Source organism: Geotrypetes seraphini, chromosome 7, assembly GCF_902459505.1.
Source record: "Geotrypetes seraphini chromosome 7, aGeoSer1.1, whole genome shotgun sequence".
Classification (NCBI taxonomy): domain Eukaryota; kingdom Metazoa; phylum Chordata; class Amphibia; order Gymnophiona; family Dermophiidae; genus Geotrypetes; species Geotrypetes seraphini.
This window is the reverse complement of record NC_047090.1, coordinates 134442289-134457885: the sequence shown is the minus strand read 5'-3', so window position 1 is coordinate 134457885 and position 15597 is coordinate 134442289. Positions and strand designations below refer to the sequence as shown.

Genomic DNA, 15597 nt, shown 5'->3' with positions numbered 1-15597 from the left:
CTTAGTTCAGCGAATTTCCAGGTTTTTAAAAATATCATATGAAAAAAAACTTACAACCCTCCTCCCCTGGAAACTCGCTGGACTAGGTGTATAGCCCTTGTTGGAGATCACATTGATTAACTTGCTTTTATATCAAACTTTTCAAACCACCCTCATAGACTGTAATATTGTCTGAATGTCTGAAAAAAAAAATGCAGAGTGGAAAGGTTTTATCACTCTCTATGCACTTGTTCCTTGATAGTAAAGGTGGAATTCAGAAATTGGACCTTAGCAGATAATTTATGCTGGCATACCCTTCCAACATAGGGGGCTCAGAACTTCTTCTTATCTGGATTTACTTTTTAAAATAATTATAGCTCATACAGTCACAAATAAGATATTTTTTCAAAGCCTCAAAGTAGCAGAAATTGAACCCTGACATGCAATAAAAATCTGAATATCACCAGCAAGGATTTATACCATGTTTTAGTTTGTCTAAATGGCCAAGCCTAAAGTCAGATACTGTTCCCTGCAGTAGGCGCTATTAAAACATAAGAATAGCCTTACTAGGTCAGACCAATGGTCCATCATGCCCAGTAGCCTGTTCTCATGGTGACCAATCCAGATCATTAGTATCTGGCCAAAACACAAAGAGTAGCAACATTCAATGCTACCAAGCCAGGGCAAGCAGAGGCTTCCCCCATGTCTCTCTAAATAACAGACTATAGACTTTATCTCCAGGAATTTGTTCAACCCTTTCTTAAAATCAGCTATGCTATCCACTTTTACCACAACCTCTGGCAATGCGTCCCAGAGCTTAACTATTCTCTGAGTGAAAAAAGATTTCCTCCTATTGGTTTTAAATGTATTTCCCTGTAACTTCGAGTGTCTCCTAGTCTTTTTAATTTTTGATGGAGTGAAAAATCGATCCACTTGTAGCTATTCTACTTCTCTCAGGATTTTGAAGATTTCTATCATATCTCCCCCCTCAGCCGTCTCTTTTCCAAGCTGAAGAGCCCTCTCAGAGAATAGTTAAGCTTTGGAACGTAATGCCAGAGGTTGTGGTAAGAGCGGATAGTGTAGCTGGTTTTAAGAAAGTTTTGAACAAGTTCCTGGGGGAAAAGTCCATAGTCTGTTATTGAGAAAGACATGGGGGAAGACACCGCTTGCCCTGTATCGGTAGCATGGAATACTGCCACTCCTTGGGTTGTGGCCAGGTACTAGTGACTTGGATTGGCCACCGTGAGAATGGGCTACTGGGCTTGATGGACCAGTAAGGTATTCTTATGTTCTTATTAAAACAGCTACAGATAAAATGTCTGGATTTCCTGTTTGAAAATATGAGTCAACAAGCAAGAGAAAATCCAACGAATCCACAATGAATGTAATAACGACAAGGACCTACCAGAAGTTATCAGGAGAGAGACAAACTACACTACATTCAGAAAAAACCTGAAGACTTACCTCTTTGACAACTAACTGTCTTAGTTTCTGTATAACTCCCCCTCTTATTTCTCCATACCCCTTTCCCTACTACTTTCCTCCTTCCTCCTTGATCTGTCGCCTTGAGCCTGTATAGGTATGTGCGACGCACAAATGGAAGATTAGATTAGACAAGCACAAAAAGGAAACTACAGGACAGATGTACTTGATGCAGGTACTTTATTCAGTGTATAAAATGTAGTGTACTTGTATACAGCAGTTCAAATCCACATATGCTTTAGAAAGTAAGGACCTAAATTTCTTGATAACAGTGATGAGACATCCTCAAGTGAATTCCCATTGTTCAATCCCACTTCCAGACAGCACGTATTGAGAGCACACATTTTAGCTGCAAAAAATATTCTCCCCCCTTTTACAAAACCGTGAAAGTGGTTTATAGCACCGGCACTGAATGCTCTGCGCTACTCCCAACACTCATAGAGTTTCTATAAGTATCAGGAGCAGCACATTCAGCTCACCAGCCTGCACTAAAAACCTCCTCTGCAGTTTTGTAAAGGGGGAAGGGGAATTGTGAACAACTGATCCTTGGTCTGGTCTGGACAAGCCAATGTTAAATCTGGAAGTGGTGCTGGAATGCTCCCTTGGGAATGAATACATCCTCTGGCAATGCATAGAATGCTGATTCTATTTAGGTTTTTGCCAGGTACTTGTGACCTGGATTGACCACCGTGAAGACGGGATTCTGGGCTTGATGGACCATTGGTTTGACCCAGTAAGGCTTTTCTTATGTTATGGAGAAGTGGCTGAATATCACTGCTCGTGTCAGCCTATCTGCCAACTATCTGGATTGTGGTGCTGAATATGCATGTTTTTTAAACATTATGGCTGCTGCAACAGCTCAAAATTAATATGAAAATGTTGCAGCTGTTTGACCTCCCCCCCCCAAAAAAAATATCTTTATATGCTGTCTGCACACATCGTACCTTATGAATTCTGGAAGTATTAAGGGAAAGGGATTGGGACTTGTATACTGCCTTTTTGTAGTTATACAACTACGCTCAAAGCAATTTACATACAGGTACTTTAAGCATTTTCCCTATCTATTCTGGTGGCTTACAATCTATCTAATGTACCTGGGGCAGTGGAGGATTAGGTGACTTGTCCAAGGTCACGGTGAGCAACATGGGATTTTAACCCACAGCAACAGGATGCTGAAGCTGTAGCTCTAACCACTTCGCCACACTCTCCTCCAGAAGAGCGGGTGGTAAACATGAGAGAGTGTGATTGTAGTCGGATTATAATCCAACATACCTCTGTTACCAGTGAGGCTCATTCTTCACTCATGGCAGATGTCACCGTATGTGCAGAATTAAGTCCTAGAGGGCCTTAGAGGGAAAGATTCTATTTTTATCACCAATAAAGCCTAGTGTTGCAAAGCTGCTGCTGCTTCTTCTTTAGGTGTCATTGACTCATACTCGAGTACTAGCGACTTGATGAATTACAGATCTAAAAAGTTTGGTAAGGTCCTCCAGCATCGCACTGTTGTCTTGCGCGCATTTGACCTGTCACCCATTTTCATGGTTGTTTTCAACGTGTCCAGCCATGATTGCAGGTTGCTTGGTTCCTTCGATCTTCCCAAACATGATATCCTTCTCCCATGACAGTATGACCAAAATAAGACAGTCGTAACTTCATCATTTGGGCTTCTAGCGACATAGCCGGTTTGATCCCTTCTACAATCAATTTGTTAGTTGTTCTGGTGGTCCACGGCACACATACAATCCTTCTGCAACACCAAAGCTCAAATGAGTCAATATTCCTTATGTCTTGTTTCTATAGTGTCTAGCTTTTGCCACTGGCTTAGTAAGGGGGTGCGGGGAAGTCCGCCCCGGGCGCAGTCTTTGTAAAGGGTGTAGGCACTTGTCCTCCTCTCCCCCCTTTTTCCCACTCCCCCTGCTGCGCGCATGCGCCCATTCCCTTGTACCTCTTTAATTTTTCCTGCGTGAGCAGCATTATGAACTTGCTGCCCGCGTCAGTGTCGCCTCTGATGTCACTTCCGGACCCCGTGTCTATGAAGTGACATCAGAGGGATAGCCAACACAACACGGACAGCAAGTTCATGCTGTTGCTCTCACCTGGAAAATTAAAAAGGCAGGGGAGAAGGGTAGGGAGGTGCAGAGAAGAGGGTGGGGGAGGGGCACCACTTACCCTTGCTGTGCCACGTCTATAATTGACGACTGAGAAAATGAGTGCCTGGACAAGTCTGATCTTCATTATTATTTCCTTGCCTTTGAATTCTTTGCCGGTATATAATAAAATGTATTAGGAAAAAAATTGTTGATTGTAGTGATTGAACTAACAACTAGAGCAATGGTTTAGGAAAATATGTGGTTTCCTTTCCTAACTCTAAATAGGCCAAAAAAAAAAGATCCATTTGTGTAAATCTTAAACCTAGCATCCGAGTAAAAATTACGATCCCATCCTAACGTAGAAACAAGTAATTGAACGGGCGAGGGCTACAATAAAAAATGCACTGGCCAAAATACCAGGAAGGGCAACGCGCAAGGTATGTATGCAGACCCAGCCAAGAGAGGTTCTGACAGCTCGTGTTCAGCCCGCAGTTAGGCCGCGAGTACTCGGGCGCAGTGTGGTCCTTCTTCCGGCGGGCGGCGCTCGCGTTCCGTGCCGGTCTGACGGTGCGGGGAGTAGTCGCTCCGCTGCCTCAGTGACGTCGCCGGGACAGGGGGGAGCTCGGAATGTTTTCGCTTTGAATCGGGCTAAGAGTTCTAGAAGCGCGCGCCCTCGGCATCTCTCTCTCTCTCGATTCCCGTCCGTCCTGGTTCAACCGGCGGCGAAAGGACGAACGGGCCGCGGGCGAGCGACGTCTGGCAGCCCGACCCTGCGTTTACGCGTGACGGGAGGGAGAGCCGGGACCCCGGTTTCTGCAGCTTAAACAAAGGCGGCGGGAAACGAGGAGGGGCGGGGAGAGCTGTTGGGGGGGGGGGGGTCGGTGCTCTTGTCAGCGACAGGAAGTGACGTCCCCGTGCGGGGAGCGGGGCCAGAAGGGAAACAAAAACGCCTGGTTGGGTTTCGTTTTACCTGAGCCAGTAAGAAGCGGTGTTGCAGGCGGCGGTAATAAAGGCTCTCGATTTCTATTCCCCGCCCCTCCCCCCCTAGTGATCGGCAATGGAGCAGGGGCTTGGCTCACAGCCTTAGCCCCCCCCCCCCCGGGCCGTGCTGGCAGCTGGAGTCTGTTCCCGGAGAGCTCATGGAGGCTCACGCTCGGCCGAGCGCCGAGATCCAGAGGCGGAATCCACAGCAGGACTTCGAGTTAATCCAGAGGGTTGGCAGCGGCACCTACGGAGACGTGTATAAGGTGAGTCAACGGCACACACCTCGAGAGCAAACCTGTCTGTTGCTCGACTAGCCAAACCTCTGCGGAGGCCTTCATCTACACGTTAACCGCAGAAATAGGAAAAAGCTCCTCACTTTCCCTCGCGCGTCTTTCTGGTCTGGTATGTTAATCATCTTTCTTGCAAGGGAAACTTTTTTTTTTCCCGCTTTGGTTAAGAACAGTGTCCGTTTATTTTGGAAAATGTGCCGGAGCTGAGGTTTTCTCCTTTTGGTTGAAAATGTGAAATTACATAGTAGAGTTGGGGGGGGGGGGGGTGTAACTTTGGTTTACTTACACATTGGCAATCCTTATGATGTCCGTGGCCGAATTTTCAGGTTTCCTAGCTTATTGTGAAACTGGTATATATAATGGTCTATTAGTTTATCAGTAATGAATTCAAGTCTAGTGTGATGAATTAAAATTCTAAATGCACAATCTTCCATATTGTAAATGAATATTGTATCTGTATTAAATCAGCTATCATTCAGGTGTAAATGCTGTGGTTACAACACCTTTCGTTCCCAGCACCTGAAATACTAGCTTCCCAAGGGTGGTGTCAGCATTTATGTGTACAAAGTAAAACCACAAAGAAATACTTTGGGAATAGTTTAACCCAGCAATATTAATCTAACCAGCTACCTCTTCCTTATGTGTAATAAAGGGGAAGAGATTTGATATATTGCCTTTGTGGTTTACATATTATATACAGGTACTTATTTTGTACCTTAGGCAGTGCAGGTTTATATGACTTGACTAGAGTCACAAGGAGTTGGTTCTCCAGCCATCATTGCACTAACCATTAGGCTATACATAAAGAAAGTAGTAGATATAGACTGGTATAGTAGATACTTTGTATATATAATAGAGTTTAAAAAACACCTTCAGATAGATGTTTTCATCAAATATATCCTTGTTATCTTCCACAGTGTATTAGGTTCATTGAAGTACTTTATACTGTTAACTAAAGTTAGGTGTGCAATTAGTACGTTCTATAAACTTTGTTAAATTAGGCATCAATTGTCTTTAAGTACCAATAATAGATATTAAGTGGCATGAATTAGTGCAGTTAGCACCAATTTGTAGTTATAGTACACAAGTTTATTAGGATTTTATTTACTTCCTTTTTGAAGGAATTCACCCAAGGCAGTATACAGCAAGAATAAGTCAAACATAAGCAATAGAGACAATTACAGCAGTACAAATATTCAAATTACAATCAAAGTATGGCATAGTATAAGAATACTAGTCTTTAAGCCCGTTACATTAACGGGTGCTAGAATATATGTATGTCTGTCTTTCATTCTTTCTTTCTCTCTCTCTCCCCTTGGCCGCTTTCTGTCTCTCTCTTTCCTCGGCTGTCAACCATCACCCCTTGCCTGTTCCACCTGTCCAGCAGTAGGCCTTCTCCCTTCCTTTTACCTCCCCCTGTCCAGCAGCACTCCTTACCTGCTCCCCCTGTCCCTCTCCCTGCTCCCCCTGTCCAGCAGCACTTCTTCCCTGCTCCCCAGTCACTCTTACCTGCTGACCCTGTCCAGCGGCACTTCTTACCTGCTCCCCTGTTTCTCTTCCCTGCTCTCCCTGTCCAGCAGCACTCCTTCTTTTCTCCCCCTGCCCAGCAGCACTTCTTACTTTCTCCCCCTTACCCTCTTCCCTGCTCCCCCTGTCCAGCAGCACTCCTTGCCTGCTCCCCCTGTCCAGCATGCGGCTCCTCTTCTTTAAAAGTATGTCTGTATTTTTTGTTGTTGTTGTCTGTCTCCTTGGCTGCTGTATGTCTGTTTGTCATTTGTTTCCTGTGTGTCTCTCTCTCTCCTTAGTGTTTTGTTATGTTTTTCAATCTGTCTCTTTAGCCCCCTGTCCTTTTGTGAGTGTCTGTGTGTCTCTCTATCTCCTTGTCCTCTGTGTTTTGTGATTTTTTTTCAATCTGTCTCTTTAGCCCCCTGTCCTTCTGTGAGTGTCTGTGTGTCTCTGTCCTTGTCCACTGTTGTTTTTTTTTTTAAATCTCTGTTTAGCTCCTGATCCCCTCTGTTTCCATGGCAACCCTGTTCGCGGATCTGAGTGTAGGGCCGGGTCTGGCGGCGCCGTGTAGGGCAGAAGCGGGAGGCGGGGCCTCAGCATTGGCCGGGCAGCTCACGCCGCCGGCCCCCAGGAGCTCGAGGCAGGCAGCGGACATGGCTGGCGTGCCATGGTGCAGGAGGAACAGAGATCGATGGCGGCGCGAGGTGGAGAGCAGGTGGTGACGTAAAACGCGCGCATGCGCACTCATGTTTCCGCGACGGATCAGGGAACACGATTTTTGAGTGCGCATGCGCGGCCTAGCATTTTATTATATTAGATAAGAACATAAGAATTGCCATAATGGGACATAAAGGTCCGTCAGGCCCAGAATCCTGTTTCCAACAATGGATCCCAAGTAGTAAAACAGATTTTATGCTGCTTATCCTAGGAATAAGCAGTGGATTTCTCCAAACCATCTCAGTAATGGCCTGTGGACTTCAGTTAGCTTAGCAGGGTTTAAAAAACCTGATAATTTCCTAAAAGATTTCACCACATTCTCTGGCAATGAATTCTGCTCTCTGTTGAAGGGTGTCAGCCACTAGGTCCTGATATAAGAACATAACATAAGAACATAAGCAATGCTTCCACTGGGTCAGACCCGAGGTCCATTGTGCCCAGCAGTCCGCTCATGCGGCGGCCAACAGGTCCAGGACCTGCGCAGTAGCCCCCTATCTATACCCCTCTATCCCTTTTTCCAGCAGGAAATTGTCCAATCCTTTCTTGAACTCCAGTACCGTACTCTGTCCTATTACGTCCTCTGGAAGTGCATTCCAGGTGTCCACCACACGCTGGGTAAAGAAAAACTTCCTAGCATTTGTTTTGAATCTGTCCCTTTCCAATTTTTCCAAATGCCCTCTTGTTCTTATATGTTTTGAAAGTTTGAAGAATCTATCCCTCTCTATGCCCTTCATGATCTTGTAGATCTCTATCATGTCTCCTCTGAGTCTCCACTTTTCCAGGGAGAAGAGCCCCAGTCTCTCCAATCTTTCCGTGTATGAAAGGTTTTCCATGCCCTTAATTATTCGTGTCGCTCTCCTCTGGACCCTCTCAAGTATTGCCATATCCTTCTTAAGGTACGGTGACCAATACTGAACACAGTACTCCAGGTGCGGGCGCACCATTGCCTGATACAACGGCAGGATGACTTCTTTTGTTCTGGTCGTAATACCCTTCTTAATAATACCCAACATTCTGTTTGCCTTCTTCGCGACTGCTACGCATTGTGCCGTTGACTTCATTGTTGTGTCCACCAGTACACCCAAATCTCTTTCAAGGTTACTTCCCTCTAATACTAATCCCCCCATTTGGTAGCTGAACATTGGGTTCTTTCTCCCTATATGCATGACCTTGCATTTCCCTACATTGAAGTTCATCTGCCATTTATTCGCTCACTCCTCCAGTTTGTTTAGGTCCCTTTGTAGGTCCTCACACTCGTCCATAGTTCTAACCCTTCTACAGAGTTTAGTGTCATCCGCAAATTTTATAACTTCACATTTTGTCCCCGTTTCCAGGTCATTAATAAATACATTGAACAGCAGCGGTCCGAGTACAGACCCCTGCGGAACTCCGCTCGTGACCTTCCTCTAGCCCGAGTAGTGACCCTTCACTCCAATCCTCTATCTTCTGCCTGCCAACCAGTGTTTGACCCATCTGTGTACTTCCCCTTCCACCCCATGGTTCCACAGCTTCCTAAGTAGCCGCTCATGGGGTACCTTGTCAAAGGCCTTTTGGAAGTCGAGGTAAATGATGTCTACGAGTTCCCCTTTGTCCAACTGACTGTTTACCCCCTCAAAGAAGTGCAGTAAGTTTGTTTGGCACGATCTTCCCTTGCAGAAGCCATGTTGGCTTGCTTTCATCAGCCCATTTTTTCGATGTGCTCACAGATGCTGTCCTTTATCAGTGCTTCTACCATCTTGCCTGGAACCGATGTCAAACTTACCGGCCTATAGTTTCCCGGGTCTCCTCTTGACCCCTTTTTAAAGATAGGTGTAACATTTGCTATCTTCCAGTCCTCCGGGATCTCTCCAGTTTTCAAGGATAGGTTGCAAACTCGTTGGAGTATTCCCGCTATCTCATTTCTTAGTTCTTTTAGTACCCTAGGGTAGATTCCGTCTGGGCCTGGTGATTTGTCGCTTTTCAATCTATCTATCTGTTGGAGGACATCCTCATGGCTCACCTCTATTGTTGACAGTTTTTCTTCTTGATCACCATGGAAGATCACGTCGGGTTCTGGTACACTGGATGTGTCCTCGCTTGTGAAGACTGATGAGAAGAATTTGTTTAATCTGTCGGCTACCTCTTTTTCCTCCTTTATCACTCCCTTTCTGTCTCCATCATCCAACGGTCCTACTTCCTCCCTCGCCGGTTGCTTCCCTTTAACATATCTGAAGAATGATTTGAAGTTTTTTGCCTCCCTGGCCAGCCTCTCTTCGTATTCTCTTTTCGCTCTCCTAACCACTTGATGACATTCTCTTTGGCGTTTCCTGTGTTCCTTCCAGTTTTCCCCAGTTTGGTCCTTTTTCCATTTCCGGAATGATTTTTTCTTGTCTCCTACCGCTTTCTTCACCTCATTGTTTATCCATGCGGGGTCTTTTGTTCGGTTTTTTTTGCACCCTTTTCTAAATCTGGGGATGTACATATGTTGTGCTTCTTGCACTGTGCCCTTGAATAGAGACCAGGCTTGCTCTACAGTTTCTGTTTTCCTTGAGCTGTTTCTGAGTTTTTTCCTTACCATTGCTCTCATAGCATCATAGTTCCCTTTCTTGAAGTTGAATGTTGTCACTGTGGTTCTCTTCCCTTTTGCTGTACCTACTCCTAATTTGTACTGGATCATGTTGTGATCGCTGTTTTCTAGTGGTCCTACTACTTCCACTTATTTTGCAGGTCCCCCTATTCCGTTGAGGATTAGGTCAAGAGTGGCATTTCCTCTTGTTGGTTCCTTGACAAGCTGATCCATAAAGCAGTCCCTCACAGCCTCTAAGAATTCTGTTTCCCTTGCACAGTTCGAGTTTCCAATATTCCAGTTTATCCCGGGGTAGTTAAAATCTCCCATTACTGTCACGTTCCTGTTGTTGCCTTCCCGCCTCAATTCTGCTGCCAGATCTTTGTCGTTTGCTTCCGTTTGTCCAGGTGGACGATAGTATAGACCCAATCTTATGTCAAGGCTATTTTTTCCCGGTAATTTAACCAACAATGACTCCAATCCTTCCGCCTTTGGTTCTATATCCACTCGATTTTCTGAGTCCCACTTGATAGTTGTTTGGGCCCGTGCTTAAGACATAACTGCTTTTAACTTTGTAATCTTGAAAACAGGCTACAATATCTCTGTGCCTGTTATGAGGTTGAGCCAGGGATCGATGGACTCATTCAAATTTGATGGTGTTCTGGTGAGGACCATTTGGGCTTCACTCGATAACATACTAGCAATCTTCTGCAGCACCAACTCACAATTAGCGTACTCTGGGCTTTTGGGGAGGCCTCTAGTGTGCAGGTTTGACTACCAGCTGTGATTCTGTAAATCTTCAATTTTGTCGAGGAGATATAGCTCAGTCTTTTGTGAATCCTGGAATTGGTTTTCCAAGTGAGACAAAGAATCATGTTGTTCCTCTGTGTGTCTCTAACTCCAACTCCACAGCCCTGATCAGAAGGGCAGTTCCAATGAATAAGTTTCATCATTGGAGAACATAGTATTTAAGTAGTCATTAGTTAATTTTATATTATCTTTTAATATTTGTTTCTTGAAAACACTGGAAATTCTTGAAAAACTTAGCTAAACAACTCATTTAAATATCATACGTACTAATCTGTAAAGAGTCTCTTCTCTATCTCCACATCTTCCAAACGATGACAAAGCTCAGCGATCTCACTCCAGAGATCTGCAGTAAGGAGCTGATTCTCTAAAGGGTGCCTAATTTGCCCCCTCCTTTATAAAGCGGCGCTAGCGTTTTTAGCGCCAGCCGCCACAGTAATAGCTCTGATGCTCATAGAATTCCTATGAGCATTAGAGCTGTTACTGCCACGGCCGGCGCTAAAAATGCTATTGCGGCTTTGTAAAGGCGGGGGTTATTTGGCAAAATACTCTTAATAAATAACCTTAATTGGTTAAAAAAAAATTGATTGGGCGATAGGCGCCTCTCTTCTATAAAAGGTGCCTCTTGCATGGCGCTTGGTGGCGCCTAATGCCTAAGTGGATGCTTCTATGTGCGGAGCATAACTTGGGTGCTGTTAATCATGATTCTCCAAAAACTTAGGCGCCTGAGATGTAGACCTTTAAAACCCTCGACTACATTTCAGGCGCCTAAGTTTTTACATAGGTGCCACTAGCCATGATTCTGTAAACTGATCCTAAGTATGATTGACGTGTGGCCAGCACCAATTAAGAAATCAGCCCCTAAGTGCCGAAAGCTCATCCCGGACCACTTGAGAACCAATTTTTATTTTATGCAACAGTTCCTGAAATTCATCCATAAGTTCATCTAATGTTTTTTTTTTTTTTCAGATGTTGGTAGTTGGTTTGTAATGAATTGTGCGCCGTGCTTGTCTCGGCATCTACGGCTGCCATCTTAACATTCTCATGCAAGGTTAGACAGAACGCAAACTCCATTAGGGTATGGCGCTTGGGCAGTGACATGAAGCTCAAAAACAGTACTAATCCGATTCAATTTATTTCAGTTATAGACTTGGGATGTCAGCGACTTAGACGTGATAGTGTTTGGTGGCCCTCAGCTCATCTGTCCATCTTGGCTAGTGATGTCGGTACCCCCTGTATCACAAGTTTCTATGGCAGTTGCTTTTTTCTCTAGGCGGTGAAACACTGTTCTTAGGCTTCACTTTATTTTAGGAGTAAACACATGGAATCTAGTTATGGTTACATTTACTATTTGATATGGAAGGGCACAGGATTAATTGGCCTGTGTGGTTGTGAACTTCAGCATGCTGAGAGAACTTTTGTAATTTTTCCTTCCATGTCTTCCTTGTAAACTAGATTTCTGTTAAATCCTAAGAATTTCCAGATGAACAGTTCTCAGGATTTTGGCTAATGTTGCCATATTCCCACATGTGTCCCTTTGCACCTTGGGAGTCAGTGACCCTGTGCTCCAGGGAAGAAAGTCCCAGGAAAGAGGTTTTCTGTTGGACGATAAGGAAAGATGATAAAACCTTCCCTTGGGGAAAAAACCCCCCAAACCTTTCTGTGCTAAACAAAGAGGAGCCCTGGAGTGAGTCCTTTCCCTAAAGCCATAAACATACATAGGGAGAAGTGAAGGACAGTATAACCCAGGGGTAGGGAACTCCGGTCCTTGAGAGCCATATTCCAGTCTGGTTTTCAGGATTTCCCCAATGAATATGCATTGAAAGCAGTGCATGCAAATAGATCTCATGCATATTCATTGAGGAAATCCTGAAACCCCGACTGGAATATGGCTCTCGAGGACTGGCGTTCCCTATCCCTGGTATAACCCAAAACACTTTAGGATCCTGGAGAGAGACCCAGAGGAGAGCAGGACTGGGTCCTGTTGTAATAGAAGAGCAAAGCCTTTTTTTTTTTTTTTAACTGAGGCATGATTAATCCCTGAGAAGCAAAGGCAGACCTATCCCCTTCAGGGAGCAAGCTGAGAAACAGCCAAATACACCAATAGCAGTGGGAGGGGAAGAGGCAGTGATGACAGAGGATTGATGAAATAAATGCTCAATGGAAGAGAGGAAGAGGGCTAAAGTTTTCTGAACCTCCAGAACTTGTGGAGATAGAAGTCCCAGAGAGAGAAATTGTAAGTTGGACTAGCTCCCCAGCAGAAGGTGAGACAGACAACCTTCCCGTGGATTTTTAATAAAGGGGATTAATCTATACTGGGAAGCTATTACTATAAAACTTTCTTTGTGAGCAGTGTGAGAAACAAAAAACAGCCAAGCTAGTAGATAACTCCATTAAGAAGCTTCAGTACAAGTTATGAAGATTTTTTTTTTCTTGCGTGGTACTGCTGGAATTTGGGAAGAAATCGGCTACCAGGGAGAACGTGGGAGGACTTGGTGATTACAGGAGTTGGGTAGTGTAAGGATTTACCCAAAATGTAAGCTTTTGGAGGGCACAAACAAATTCACATTTCCTCCAGTTATGTGAGGACTTTGCACACCTTGCACAAATGCATACAGTATTATCCAGTGAAGTCTCGACAGGCATTAGCTAGTTATGTTGTGATGCCTCTGCATTTGCTGAGGCTTAGTACTTGCTGCCTGAAGTCAGATGTGGTCTGTTTTTTCTTCCTGGACTAACCGCATATACAGTTTGCACTGATGTTGGTAGTTCATGCATATATTTGACTGATATGCTGTCTTGTTGATTCTGGGACCAATGTACTAAGCTTTGATAATGCATTTACATGTTGTAAATCTGGTTTATTGTATATAAAATGTTGTATTATCACAAATTTTTTTCTGCATTCATTTTCACTATCTCGGATTTTAATCAGAATATGTTATGTGCAGCTTGCATGCAAAACAGCTTATTGCTTTGGCAAGCCATAATCATCCACTTTCCCTGTCATCATCAGCAGACTAATCCAGATGCATAGGTTAAGTCTATCTGGATAGATGGCAGCAGAAGTGTGAGCCAGTACCTCGGATGGTATGCGCCATACCTCTCCAGTATACTCTTTGTCTCCAGCGGATGGATGGATTTTCCTATGCTCCTGGATTCTTTCCTCTGGCTTAGGCTTCTATTGTGTATTTTCCTTGGTAGTAGCTTAGGGGTTTTGGCTTCTGAATACTTAGGGGATATACTGGAGGAGCCAGGTCAATAACCCCCTCCTTTCTCCTTACTCCTGCTGCCTGGTACTGCCTGCAAGCTCCTCACTTAATGCGAACAAATTTTTTTTTTTTTTTTACCCGACCTTGTTTCCTGGGGAGCAGTGCAGTACTATTTCCTACACTGGCAACCCATGCAACTGCTGGGCACGGTTTGAGGTAGAGACGAGGAGGCTTCCCTTGTCCAGGGCGGCACGGTGAATTTCCCTCAGGTGCCACATGTGGGGGAGAGGACTCACGGTGGGTATTGCGGCTTGCAGGTGGCAGTTGGTGGATAGTGAGTTCTTCAGGCGCTGTGGGTAGGGGAAGCACTGCACAGCTTCTGCTCTGGTGTTGATCATTGACAGCAGCGAGGTCCACTGACTCTAAAGTTGTAAGCTGAGGTGGCCCACCTGACTTACACCACGTAGTGTGTATTCACACCAAAAATCGAATTTGCCAGTGGCAGAAGCCATGAAACGCTTTTCCCACTGTGGGAAGCAGAGAACAATAGAAGGCACATGTAGCGGGTGCTGACACACCGGCCCACTTGATCTGGACCCGACAACTTCTCAGTTGGGCCAGGCCAAGACAGAGAGAACTATAGACTCGTTTAAATGAAAATCTGAAATTACCTTAGAAAGAAATTTTGGATGTATGCAGGGACCCCAAATGTCATATATGGTGGTTCTGACACAAGAGCTTGCAGTTCAATGACTCGGCGTACCAAAATGATGCAGATTAAAAATACTACTTTCCAAGTGAGATGTTTGAGAGATGAAGAGACAAGTGTCGCAAAGGGTGGCCTCATCAGTGTTGAAAGTATAATGTTGAGATCCCGAGCAATTGGTGGTTTGGTATGAAAAAAGCCTTTCATGAATCTGGAGATCAAGGCTTTTTATGCAGCGGTGTATAAAAAGCACTACTAGCAATGACATGAACTCTTGACTGAACTGGTTTTAAGATCAGAGTTGGAAAAGTATAGGAGATATTTGAGGACTGATGGCAGAGGATGTGTCTGGATGCAATGACTGGCAGTCATACAAGTGTGAAATGAGTCCACTTAAAGCAGTAACAATGTTGAGTGGAAAGTTTTCTAGAAGCTTCAATGATGGCCGACCCTGGTGCTACGAGATGACTCTTACCACAGCGATTATCTCCCTCCATTGGAAGATTTGTGATAATTATGAGGCAGAAATCTTTTCTCTGCAGGCAGACTGCTGAGAGCTGACAGGCACCAGAAGTCAGTGAGTACTCCCATTATTCCCTATAGGGAAAATCAGGGGGGATGGGTTTAAAGTCAGATTTGAGTGTTTCTGGGGTTAGTGAGGTTCCCTTACCTCCAAAACCCCTAATGGTGTGAATTTTCTGGTAGCGGCCATTTTGGATTTTCAGCTATCTTTTTTTAAAGTACCTTTTTCTGACTCAAAACCCCTTGTTTTGCCTGGGAATCATCTGCAATAGAGTCCCCAGGTCAAGTTACCCCCAATCCATGCATTTTCTGCATGAATTTGCCAGCTGAGGTGTGGCTGTGTTCTATATGAGGAGGAAGAGCTTTGGGCTCAGCATCTCTTCAGTCCTCTTGGCCTGTGAGGAAAGAAGTTTGTCCAGAGGTCGAACACAATGAAGGTATGAAATGTAAGTGCTTGGAGGTGGAGGAGGTGCTCCCTCTCGGGAGCATTGCAGGGTTCGTAGGGCCTCTGGTCTTGGGAACCACCTACGGAAAGCCTGTTTAATGGACCCAGGAAGCACTGCGCTACAGGTGAGTGTGCCAGCTTCACTATTTGGGGCTGCTTCTCCCTAGCAGGTCTCTGCCTCACAATATGCCGGCTCCCATGTCAGTGACCTTTCAGAGCAGAACTGGGAGGACTGGATATTCCTGTCTAGGCCTTTCTATCTCAAGCCTCTGCTGTATTTTTGGATAAGGATACAGGAGTCAGGAGATGCAG

The 15597-nt window shown here is 44.8% G+C and overlaps 1 protein-coding gene across 1 annotated transcript in view; it reads left to right on the top strand.

The window, feature by feature from the left end:
- Positions 1-4077: 4077 nt before the first annotated feature.
- The window catches only part of MAP4K5 (mitogen-activated protein kinase kinase kinase kinase 5), a 293565-nt gene continuing 282045 nt past the window's right edge, over positions 4078-15597 (top strand). Inside the window, exon 1 of the mRNA XM_033950939.1 lies at positions 4078-4798. Coding sequence (XP_033806830.1) covers positions 4691-4798 — 108 coding nt within the window. The 5' untranslated portion in view covers positions 4078-4690. The remainder of the gene's footprint in view (positions 4799-15597) is intronic.